This window comes from Terrapene carolina, unplaced genomic scaffold (assembly GCF_002925995.2).
Source record: "Terrapene carolina triunguis isolate 2854851 unplaced genomic scaffold, T_m_triunguis-2.0 Scaffold132, whole genome shotgun sequence".
Taxonomy (NCBI): domain Eukaryota; kingdom Metazoa; phylum Chordata; order Testudines; family Emydidae; genus Terrapene; species Terrapene triunguis.
Genome location: NW_020664483.1, coordinates 18,633,789 through 18,646,905, shown reverse-complemented (window position 1 = coordinate 18,646,905; position 13,117 = coordinate 18,633,789). Strand labels below are relative to the sequence as shown.

Here is a 13,117-nt window from a genome sequence, read left to right as displayed (position 1 = left end):
TCTACTTGCATTAGAACCCACTGCATCCCGAAATAGAATGCACTTAAGTTCATGTAAAGAACTGTGCAAATATGAAATAGTATTATTGTACTCGAGTGACTTTAAAGCAATATCACAGGACTCCACATTTATAGTCTTAATTTCTGTTGCCTTACAAGTAAAAAGAGATATTTCTAAAGCCAGCACTGCGTTCTTTCCTTCTCCCTCATTACAACCATTAATAACTAGGGCTGTCAAATGATTAAAAAAAATAGTTGCGATTATAGTTGAGAGATAAAAATAATCACAATTAATCACAGTTTTAACAGCACTGTTAAACAACAGAATACCATTTATTTAAATATTTATGGATGTTCTCTACATTTTCAAATTTATGGATTTCAATTACAACACACAAAACACTGCTCACTTTATATTTCTGATTACAAATATTTGCACTGTAAAAAAAGGAAAAAAGTACTCAGAAGTACTGGAGTGCAATCTCTTTATCGTGAAAGTGCAACTTAATTTTTTTTAACCTAACCGAACCCAAAAACAAAATGTAAAACTTTGGAGCCTATAAGTCCACTCAGTCCTACTTTTGGTTAAGCCAATTGCTAAGACAAAACAAGTTTGTGTACATATATGGGAGATAATGCTGCCCACTTCTTATTTACAATGTCACCTGAAAGTTAAAACAGGAATTCGCATGGCACTGATGTAGCTGGCATTGCAAGGTATTTATGTGCCAGATATGATAAACATTCATATGCCCCTTCATGCTTCGGCTTCCAGAGGAGATGCTTCCATGCGGATGACTGGTTCAATCCAAAGCAATGTGGACTGACACACGTTAATTTTCATCATCTGAATCAGATGCCACCAACAGAAGGTTGATTTTCTTTTTTGGTGGTTGGGGTTCTGTAGTTTCTGGATTGGAGTGTTGCTCTTTTAAAACTTCTGACAGCACGTTCGACACCTTGTCCCTCTCAGATTTTGGAAGGCACTTTAGATTCTTAAACCTTGGGTTGAGTGCTGTAGCTACCTTTAGAAATCTCACATTGGTACTTTCTTTGCATTTTGTCATATCTGCAATGACAGTGTTCTTAAAAATCGAACAACATGCTGGTTTGTCATTCAAGACCGCCATAACATAAAATATATGGCAGAATGCAGGTAAAATCACAGAGCAGGAGACATACAAAGGAATTCAGTCAGAAATTTAATGCATTTTTTTCAATGAACGTCATTGATATGGAAGTGTAAGGGGACTGTTGACCCCTTACTGAAACTTAGTGGGGGTTTTTGGTTAGCCATCTCCCAGTACCAAAAGAAAGTGGAAGGGCCAATGAGAAATCAAGACCCTGAGACTGACAGTACCAGGTCCAATGGGGAGAGGCCAATGCTCCAGGTCAGCCTCATTGACAGGGCAGGCAGGCCAATGAGGGAGTCAGAAGCCCGGAGGTCCCATCCTTTGTCTGAGCTGGAGTTGACAATGGCCAGAGTGGACTGCACGAAGGACAGAGCAAGAGCCCAAGCTGAGCTGGGGAGCAGAGCAATGCCAGCCAGAGGGGAAAGTGGAGCAGCCCAGGGAGCTGAGCTGGAGGCAGAACAGCAGCAGGGCTGAGTCAGAGTGAAGCTGGGGGTGGAACAGTCCGGAGCCAAGCACAGTGAGCAGCAGAGAGAAAACAAGGGGGACCCTGCGCAGGGAGACGCCACCAGCCAAGAGGCCTTGCAGGCCGGACTTGGAAGGGGAGGCCAGCACTGGGAAGAAGGGTCTTACCATCTAGAGCCCGAGGGTGTGGGGCCACAGGCAGAGCAAGTGTCCGACCCATTGCATCCATGCAGCACAGCCAGGGCCTGGCATGTGTGAGGAACAGACTGAATTTCCCTTACCCTCCAGAAACAGATGTTTTCGGTTCCCCCATGCTCAGAGAGTGGGGTTATGTGTTTTCCTTTATCCAGATGATACTAAACTGCTCAAGATAGTTAAGACCAAAGCAGACTGTGAAGAACTTCAAAAAGATCGCACAACACTAAGTGATTGGGCAACAAAATGGCAAATGAAATTTAATGTGGATAAATGTAAAGTAATGCATATTGGAAAAAATAACCCCAACTATACATACAATATGATGGGGGCTAATTTAGCTACAACTAATCAGGAGAGAGATCTTGGAGTCATCGTGGATAGTTCTCTGAAGACGTCCACGCAGTGTGTAGCGGCAGTCAAAAAAGCAAACAGGATGTTAGGAATCATTCAAAAAGGGATAGAGAATAAGAGGGAGAATATCTTATTGCTCTTATATAAATCCATGGTACGCCCACATCTTGAGTACTGCGTACAGATGTGGTGGTCTCATCTCAAAAAAGATATACTGGCATTAGATAAGGTTCAGAGAAGGGCAACTAAAATGATTAGGGGGTTTGGAATATGAGGAGAGATTAAGGAGGCTAGGACTTTTCAGCTTGCAAAAGAGGAGACTAAGGGGGGGATATGATAGAGGTATATAAAATCATGAGTGGTGTGGAGAAATTGAATAAGGAAAAGTTATTTACTTGTTCCCATAATATAAGAACTAGGGGCCACCAAACGAAATTAATGGGCAGCAGGTTGAAAACAAATAAAAGGAAGTTCTTCTTCACACAGCACAAAGTCAACCTGTGGAACTCCTTGCCTGAGGAGGTTGTGAAGGCTAGGACTATAACAGAGTTTAAAAGAGAACTAGATAAATTCATGGAGGTTAAGTCCATTAATGGCTATTAGCCAGGATGGGTAAGGAATTGTGTCCCTAGCCTCTGTTTCTCAGAGGGTGGAGATGGATGGCAGGAGAGAGATCACTTGATCATTACCTGTTAGGTTCACTCCCTCTGGGGCACCTAGCATTGGCCACTGTTGCCAGACAGGATACTGGGCTGGATGGACCTTTGGTCTGACCCAGTATGGTCATTCTTATGTTCCTTTTACCTTTCCCATTTTTTCTTATTTTTTAATTGGTTGCTGTTTAATAAATGGTATTTGCTTTGAACTATATGTAATATCAGTGGGGTCAGGGAAGTGTTCAACGAGAAAAGAATATCCTGGACAGGGGACACCCTAGCCTGTCTTAAGTGACCACGACAGAACTGGGGGTGAAGCCCCACAGGAATCCTGGGCCCAGTCTTGTTGGGGTTACAAGAACTCTGCCACACAGGAGAGAGGAAGCGGAGTCCTTGAGGTCAGGCAGGGCATAGGAGCAAGGACTCAGATTCTTTCGCTAGCCAATTTCACCAGAGTAGTATGTGAGCCAGAAAAGTTCCCCACAATAGCGGGACCATACCCCCACTTACATAATCATGTCCACTGGATTGTTGGCTGAAGCATGATGGGGCATATGACTGTTTAGCATATCTGGCACATAAATACCTTGCAACACTGGCTACAAAAGAGCCATTCGAATGCCTATTCTCACTTTCAGGTGACGCTGTAAATAAGAAGCGGGTAGCATGTTCTCCCATAAATGTACACAAACTTGTTTATCTTAGGGATTGGCTGAACAAGAAGTAGGACTGAGTGGGCTTGTACACTCCAAAGTTTTACTTTTTTTTTTTTTGGAGTGCAGTTATGTAACAACTAAATTCTACATGTGTAAGTTGCACTTTCATGATAACGAGATTGCACTACAGTATTTGTAGGAGGTAAATTGAAAAATACAATTTCTTTTATCTTTACAATGCAAATATTTGTAATCAAGAAAATAAAGTGAGCAATGACCACTTTGTGTTGCGTGTTGTAAATGAAATCAATATATTTGAAATGTAGAAAACCAATAAATATTTATAATAAATTTCAATTGGTATTCTATTATTAACAGTGCGATTAAATCTGATTAATAGTGATTTTTTTTAAATTGAGTTAATTTGTTTTGAGTTAAATCGCTTGAGTTAACTGCAATTAATTGACAGCCCTATTAATAAGGATTATACAGGCCAAAGTAGGCCCTCTGTGACCTGTCCAATCATTCTGTCTTCAGTGGATGTGCAAAACAACAACAATATGAAATTTAGATCAGTTTATATATCCGAGTACCTAAAATCAGACTCTTAAATCCACACTTAGAAAGCCAAATAAGTGGGCACTTCTGGAAAAAAGCCAATTACCAACAAATCCACTGCAATCAATGGAAGGCTGGTGCTCGGCACCTGATTTTATGAGAAGGCAGGTTTGAATTTTTTTCTGTACTAAACAATGGTGCACAAAAGGACTAATAGAATATACCTCACTCTCCCAGTATAACACAGCTAAAGCTTACTTTTTGTCACTCAAATTAGCAAATGGATCTGAATGTACATAAGGAGCAGATCTTTGAATAAGTATGTATATTTTTACCGTTACTTTTCAGAACACAGCTGTACTAAGACATTTGTATTCCTAGTCACTGGAAATAAGCATATTATATACCTTACATACATTATGTACACACATGTAATGAAGACAGTCCCCTGGCCCAGAGGGCTCAAAATCTACATGTCCAACAGATGGCAAACAAGATGGACAAAACAAATATGGTGGGGATGAGTTAAGACACCTGTATGGAATTTTACATATTTTAACATTCAGATCAAAATACAGAACTCAGCAATCATAACTTTAAAAGGTCTAACTTGGGGAAGGGCAGGAATGATGAAATTAGTAAGAATAAAGGGAACAGGAAAAGAAAGGAGGGGGTAGATGGGCATTCATAGCTTCTCACTTGCCTACCTGATAAGCAGGCTGAGGTTTTGTAATCATTATGGCAAAAATCAGAGGGGTAGCCGTGTTAGTCTGAATCTGTAAAAAGCAACAGAGGGTCCTGTGGCACCTTTAAGACTAACAGAAGTATTGGAGCATAAGCTTTTGTGGGTGAATGCCCACTTCATCAGACGCAAGCATCTTTCACCCACGAAAGATGATGCTCCAATACTTCTGTTAGTCTTAAAGGTGCCACAGGACCCTCTGTTGATTATGGCAAAAGTGAGCCTTAAGGACAGAGGCATTTTTTCCACATGTAAGTGGTTTCAGGGGAGAAAGCATGGAACTCTTACTCCTTTAATGTTTAAGAGAAGAAATTTTAAATATCTTAATCTTAGCTAACTTTGCATTCCTATTGCTTCTGCCAGTTTTGAAGCTGTGCTCTGTGCCAAGTCTGCCTTTTAGAGGCAGTGCTTCTGCTGGTACTAGTGCTTGTGGTGGAAATATACATACGAGAGTCAGTGATATGAAGACACTCACTGAAAAAATGTGTGCTTCCACAGGAATACACACTTTTTAATACACTACATACTGAAACTTTTCATGAAGAAGCCATGTATTTATGCTCTGATACAATTATATGCTTAAACATAATTTGCTTTTGACAATTTTAGTCCATTTCCCTTTTTCAATTCTTTTGTCATTAGTTTATCTAAGTATCAAAAGCTTAAAAGACACACAATCCAATGAAATTGTACCCATCTCATTTATAAACGGAACCATTCAATTTCTTCCATTGACAGAGCAATGGCATTTTTTTCAACAAAATTGTTTAGTATTCAGCATTCAGAGGATATATTCTGGTTGTAATTCCTCCTAACATCCAACACCAATTCAACAAAACAATATTAAACAGAGAGCAGATATCTTAAAAGCTCCTTCAAGACTTACTATTTAAATAGTATATGCAGCAGATATTCAGGAGTCAATACTATGTTACTTTGCATAAGAAATTTCACAGAGCTTCAGAGTATATGGGAAATTGTCATATTATGAACTTAAACTTGTGACCGCTTAAGTTTAGAAAAGGAGCTCACACATTGTACACATCCCAGAAGTTGTACACAAGTCAAACAATGGGTTTCAGCATCTATAATAATCTACACTAAGAAACCTGGCATAGCAAACTGCCTTTTATGGAGGTACCAATATACAAAGTGGGTATCTGTGTGGTTGGTTTTATTTGTTTTAATGAGGGGGATCCGGGAAAGGGGACAGAAGGGGTGTTAGGTTACAAATATTTACCCTCTTTATGATACCGTCGCATTCTTCAAGTCTTGTTCAATGTTTGATATTTTAGGGTGGGATACTTGCTACAAGCCATTACTTGCCACAAAATCTGTGACACTGTCCAGGTATTATAAAACAACGAAAGTATGCCAGGAAAACAGACATGTTACTATTGTTTGAGCAATACTTATCTTTAAAAATTAAACACCTAGCTTTTATATAGTGCTTAGATTAACCTTTTATTGCCTTTTAAAATCAATTTACTTTCAGACAGGTAGCATAAAGCAACTTTAAAATATAGTGAGTACAAAATGCCAAAAGTCTCAATCCACTGGATGTATATGGAAAGAGTGGCAAAAGAAAGAGTATAATGGAAAGAAAAGTCCAGACATCACATGCATTTTTATAATGTCTTTTGTTATGTATAATAACCAGTTATTTTAAACAAAAGGTTTTCCCCTTAAATATGATCCTGGAGTGAAGTCAGTGGTGAATTTGTGACATCACAACTATTTCCATGCTAACAGAATGTCAAACATGACATGATTATGACGTCCCTGCAGGAATAAAGTACAGAAGTTGGGCTGTGAGGGAGACAGCTCTCATCAAAGCACACTTTTCCATACCTTTAACAACAGAAGAAAGGCTGGGTAAGCAGATGCTTTTAGATATAAATGTTCTCTTCATGTGTCTCTCATCTTAAGGCCCCCTTTTAAACTGGGCCACAAATCAGCATCAGGTAGTCTGCCAAATTTGTAAGGTACCTTGTCACCAATACTACCAAATAGTCTTTCCATGAGTATTCTAGTCAGAGTGAAATTCCCTCTAGTTTAACTCCTGTTTAAATGCGTTGGGTGAACTTGAAATGAATTTAATTATTTTACTTAGTGTTCCTCTAAGGATTTATAGACTAATGTAAAGTTTTAATATGGCCAACTCTATAATACTCTTGAATTAAGACTTCCATATTTTTGGACATATATTTTACCTGGGCTCCTTCTCCATGGTACAGGCAATTCACCACATTGTCCAAGAGATTGATATCCAATTTCTGGTTGAAATCCAGCAGCTGACGAGCTGCATGGTCTGCTAACATTGTCATAATTGCTGGCATAGATTACTGTAAAATAAAATGAATCAGATCAAACTAGAGAAGTTAATCAGTTTCCAGCAACTTTGTAAGAAACTATTTCTACAGCTGCTTTTAAGTGACCTGTTCAATATAGCCATCTCACTTCAAAACTGGCAAGAAAAACTGCACAGTTAAAAGTTTTCTTAGACGTCAAAGATAAAGTTATATATCGATGTCACCATATGTTGAATTATGAAAGTGCAATACTGCAAATATTAGAAAAACTTCAATATTGACCATATCTATCTGAAAAACTTACAAATTATAATCCCAAACAAATTGGCAGTCGGTTTTACACAGGAGACTTAATACATGTGAATAAACTTAAGTTTAGCTGGCCTTAGTCTCCATTCCAATTCAAGGTAAGACTGTAGATATGAGAATCAGAATTCAACATGTTACAGCATTAGCAAGCCACACTAAAAGCCAAGTTAGGTTAACAGCAACAAAATTTTAAACAGATATTTGCAAATTTAACTAATTTGTTTTCAACTGGAGGTAATTTTGTGTTTTTTAATTTTCTGAAATATTCTAGCAAATAAGTTTATTGACAGGAATATTTGCCAAAAACATTAAATTTAAACTAATATTAAAGAATATTCAGACAGACTTTTGAATTTCCATACCAAATATACATGCTTGAAGTCTAGTTTTATGATTTTTGTGGAACTGAATTGTCACCTATGTATCCAATCAACACCAGCCCAGATCAATTTTCAAATATTTGCAGTGAACTGCTCACAAATGAGATAGATGCACCAAGAATTATTCAACACACAAGTAAGCTGGAGAAGTCAGCGCTAGGCTTAGGAGCAATTTTTCAAAAAGAAAAACACAAAATGTATTCATTAAGTTTTCAGCATAACTTACTTGCCCACTTTTAACTACAAAGAAATCTGACTAAGAAGGGGACAGTGAAGGTCTCCCATACTAAAAGAATAAACCTACCAACAGCATATTTTCCACCTAAACATACATATGTATTAAAGTACAGTGCAGTAAAATCCAGAGTTAGAAAAATTTATAGCACTCTTACAAGCCAAAAAGTCATAAAAGATTGGAGGGGCATCCACAGCAGTGAAGGCAAGACACTCAGCTAAGAGTAAGGTATTATTTGGAAGGGAATTACACCTCTACCTCGATATAACGCTGTCCTCAGGAGCCAAAAAATCTTACCGCATTATGGAGTGCGCAGCCCCGCTCCCCCGCCCCCCCCGAGCACTGCTTTACCGTGTTATATCCAAATTCGTGTTATATCGGGTCGCGTTATATCGGGGTAGAGGTGTATCATCCTGGACTGTGGCTGGGGGCTCTTTGCATATCAATCTTTGATTTGTAGGTACCTGATCAGCTTCGTGCCTCACTTTGGCTGCTGGGAGAAAGAGCTTTCACTCTCACCCCTCCCCCCCCCACTGCCATTAAGGGAGGTTTCTATGGCTTTACCATTCCTCAGTCTCTTGCTCATAACTTCCCCATGCAGCTATAGAGTGAAATTAAACATGACTGTCCATTTCAGTGATGCCCTTATCATTGGCTAGCAGCAGCAAAATCCCTGAACAGCAGCAGAAGCACTGGAGATATCTGGGAGGCTGAACATAGAGCTTCTAGTAGTCCTTGTGGCTATTTCAAAACAAGTTTAATACTACAAAAATTGTTGGATTAGGTCCCCCTGATTCACCAGCAGAACTACTGGAAGTAATCTGTATCTTCATTCCCAAATAATTCCTAGTGTATGTTAAAAAGTTACTGTTTCTTGTTTAAAAAGAAACCAGGTTTAATTTATGCCATCCAAGTTGAATTGTTAAGCTTAGAAAGGAAGACAGAGGCTGTATTCCAAGTCTGTCCAAGTAATTACTACACAAAATGTGAGAGAGACTCATGCATCAAAGTGCTCATTCAGAAAATTTCTTTCATTAGGATTTATATAATCAAACATGCTAAATAAGTGTTCCAATACCAGAGGGCCACATCTTTATTTTGAAGTCATACAATTCACTCAATAATTAGTGTTCTGAGAAAAAGTAAATATTAGAGCAGCGGTTCTCAAACTGTGTGTTGGGACCCCAACTCTGTTTTAATGGGGTCACAAGGGCTGGCCTAGACTTGCTGGGGCACAGGGCCAAAGCTGGAGCCCTCTATTAGAGGAATTCCTTTTATTACATCAGTTATCACATTTAGAACAAAGTATGTATGCTTAGTAGGATCATACCAGAATTATAACCATAATCTGAAATAAAAAATATCTTAATTGGTTCAATATTTTAAAAATAATCCACCATGGCTGTCAAATTTTTTTTCACTCCAAAATATAAATTCCATACCTCACTATGGTTATACAAATGGCAGATTCAAAAATGTCAAATCGGAAGCAGCAGAAAAAAATAAGAAATCATGTGAGATACTAACTCTGGAAAACCCTCCTTCCTGGGGAGAACTACAATTACATCTTGGACAAAGTGCCAACTGGTAAAAAAAGCAGTAAAACTATTCAATTCATATAGTCTTCCAGTTACATTTAACTCCCCCTCCGCCGAATTCACATTCAGACACGCCCCCTTCCGTTTGCATCTGCTGCACATGGCTAAACAGTGAAGTAGGAAAGCTGCTTTTAAATCTAACCAACGTTTAAATTGACAGACACATTCAATTTAGGTATAAGCCACCTCCAATTGCTTTAAAACGGTCTTAAAAGCGCACTTCAGCCTCCACGTGACTAGAAGTTATTAGTCGCGTGGAAGCAGAAAGGAAACATTTCTAATAGAGCACTTTGCCACTCCCAGTATTATCTTCAAAATGACCTACCTACTGGTGAACTGAAATACAAAAATGGCGGCTTTGTGGTCAATGCCAACTGCGATTAACTTGATTCCCTACTCCTAATAATGTGCCTACATCAAGTCTACAGTATTGCATGCGATCTGCAAGACTCCCACCCCCATCCATAGATCAGCCTGCACCTAAAAACGCTTCTAAATGCCACAATATATTAATGCAACAGTGCTAATAAAACTGGAGTGAAAACAAACCAAATAATATTAAAATTAATAAACATGGGAAGAATCTGACACTTGCCGAAGCCCAGAAGAATGGAGACTTACTGCTTTCATAGCTACCCGATGTTTCAGTGGCCTTGTGCAATGAAGTGCAAGAATACTTATACCAAGTGTACCGATTACCGTTCCATAAACAGATTAGAATAGCAATTTAAAAATGATTTGGGCTGGGTGAATTAGAACATACACGCAAAACCCAAGTAAAAAACTGCTTTAAAACACGCGAGTTAAACTCTAGGTCAAATACAACTCTCTACAAAGAGACAGCTACGCTACTTCGGGCTGCGCGGGGGCAGCAGCACGCTTCATTTAAGTATAGAAGTAGGAGAAACATACAGTTACCCCGCCTCACTCAGCGAGCGAACAGCTCCACTTCTAACCACAATGGAAGTCAAATCAGTATCCCACCACACTCTTACATCAGGCAATTAAAAGTTCAGTTTCTTCTAACTGTACAGCCTATGCACAATTAGACATGCACAGCACACCACACCAAACATGTATTATACACCAGTTTAGACACATACAAAAATGTAGTGCATTTATATTAAAGTTAATACCGCAGTTCCAGCCACTAATGAACGAGCTTGTTTCCCTCCCCCGTATACATGTGTGTATAGCAATAATGGGTAGCAGAACTTTGGTTAAATTTCCTTGCAAAGCTGCAGACACATCAGATTGCCGAACATGTATCCAAGTCAATGTAAATTCATTCGAATTATTAACAGCAAGATATTTGATGTACACAAATACAGCAGTCACACACATGTGAACACACAGACGCACACCCACCCAGTGTAAAGGCCGTTGCTGACTTCCCTTGCAAAGCAGCAGGAATACCGCAGTACATGGAACATTTATAACATTAAAACACACAACTACACGCCAATCGGTTTGCCTAACAGACCGTTAATACTAAAATATCTACCGGACCGGGGGAGGGGGGGAGAGAGGGGAGGGCTGTAGGGGGTTAGGAATAGAAGGCGGTTTGGTGGGTTTCTTTGCAGAGAGCAGCAGGGACACTGCAGCCCCTCCCTCCTCTCGGTCCCTGCGTTGTATACAGGGCCACCCCACGTGATCCAGGCGGACGTTTCAATACTGCTGCACAGACACACAAAAATATTTCTGGAAACTTCCACTCCTAATAATTTACAGATTATGTCCCTAGTTTCCCGAGTTCCCAACGCCAGCCCCAGTCCCACACTTCACCTATAAGGAAAGGCACAAAATGACCATAATCTACCCCCACGAGCCCTCACAGCAGCCTCCCAACAACATCTTCTCACACGCTCCGGCTTTCCCCACATCCATGGCATCAGTGGTAGAATCTGTGCTCCCAATTGCATTGCCGACACGTCTGATGGTGGTACCCCAAAGAGCACAATTCTCCCGCTCCGCGTCTTACACCCAGCTTGTGCCTCTCCTACCCCACAGACTTTCTGCTCTCCACACACATCCACCCTTCTGCTTCTGGCCCCTTTTAGTCCTCCCACTTTCGCCCCCAATACGTCTGACCCCGCACCCCATGATCCCCACCCCCACAGTATTAAGAGTTACTTACCTAAATAGTTTTTACAGCCTCTGCCTTTAAAAAAAAAAATACGGGCGGGAGTGTGAAGTTTCCAACCACACCAAAAAAAAAATTAGGAGAAATCACACACGCGCGCGCCCTCTCCCCTACTGAGCGTTTATTGGTGTCAACCTTCTTCCCCCACCGCCTCCAAGACAAGCGTGCACTGGGCTGGTTGTATGACACACGCTCAGCGCGGGCTGCTGCTACCCCTTGGCCAGGCTCACTTGCTCCCTGGCTCGCCCTGCAAGGACTCGGCCCCCAACTCCCGGCTCCAGGGCCAAGGCCGCCCAGCGCAGGGGATGGAGCCCCTCCCTTCCCGGCTGCTTGGCTCTGGCTCCCCAAGCCCCGGCTCGCTGCTTTCCTGGAGCTCCTTGAGTCCCTAGTTCCCCAGGCCCCGCTGAGTCGCTGCGTTGGTGGGCCCCGGGTCTCTCGCTCCCCAGGCCCCGGGCTCCTCTGGCTGAGTCTCTGCCTGCCCGGGCCCCCGCTGCTCCCCCTGATCTGGCCGGTGCTCAGTTCACCCCCATCTCCCCCCCGCTCGCACTAAACTTTGCCCCCGTGGATGTGTCGGCGGCTCCCCCTGCGGGCTCCCCTGTGAGCAGGTCACACACACAGCGACGGAGGCAGCGGCGGCGGCAGGGAGTGAGCGCAGCGTTTCTCCCCCTCCTAGTGCCACAGACTCGGAACCGGCTCAAACCGGTTCAGACTGGGAGATTCCATCTCGGTTTAGTTTTCAGCCCATGGCGCCGCAAGCGTTTGGAAACCTCGGGCCTCCGCCCAGCTGCTGCTCTCATTGGTTCCGAACACGGTCGCTGCGCAGGCGGCCTCGCCTCTCATTGGACAAGGGGCCTGTCCGTCTGCTGCGCTGCCGTGACGGGGAGGAGCGGGAGGCCCCGCCTCCTCTCCAGCAGCGATTTGCCCGCAGAGGGGGGAGGTGGTGGAGCGGCAACCCTCGCTGACTGGCCGCGCAGAGCTGTCGCTCAAGGGCGATGCCCGCCCACAGCTCCCGACCCGCGGGCGCAGTTTTTACCTGCCGCCGATTGGTTGGGCGCTTGGAATGACGTAGGAGTTCGATTGAAGCTTTTTACGACTGTGAATGTAGAAGGGCGCGCGGTTGCGTAGAACGGGTAGCGAGGCGCCGAGAAAGCGCGGGGTGAGATAGCGGGAGCGCTAGGCGAGTGTAGCGCTTGTAGGGCCCTCCCGCGGGATTGTTCCTAGTAGCAGCAGGGGCTTCTGCCTCAGCGTTCGCCGGGAGGGAGCAGGGGCTAGTGGGTGCGGCTGTCGCTGGTTTGTTGGGGGCAGCAGGAGATGGGCTCATAGAAAAAAACAGGGGGGGGGGGGGGGGGGGGGGGGGGGAAAAAGGGAGCGGGGGGGGGGGGGGG

General features: G+C 42.4%; 1 protein-coding gene across 1 annotated transcript in view; it reads right to left on the bottom strand.

Annotated features, from left to right (window-relative positions):
* Nucleotides 1-12,251, bottom strand: part of XPO1 (exportin 1) — a 77,633-nt gene extending 65,382 nt beyond the window's left edge. Inside the window, exons 1-2 of the mRNA XM_026653116.2 lie at nucleotides 11,727-12,251; nucleotides 6,969-7,100 (exon numbers count right to left, since the gene is read on the bottom strand). Coding sequence (XP_026508901.1) covers nucleotides 6,969-7,094 — 126 coding nt within the window. The 5' untranslated portion in view covers nucleotides 7,095-7,100; nucleotides 11,727-12,251. The remainder of the gene's footprint in view (nucleotides 1-6,968; nucleotides 7,101-11,726) is intronic.
* Nucleotides 12,252-13,117: the final 866 nt, after the last annotated feature.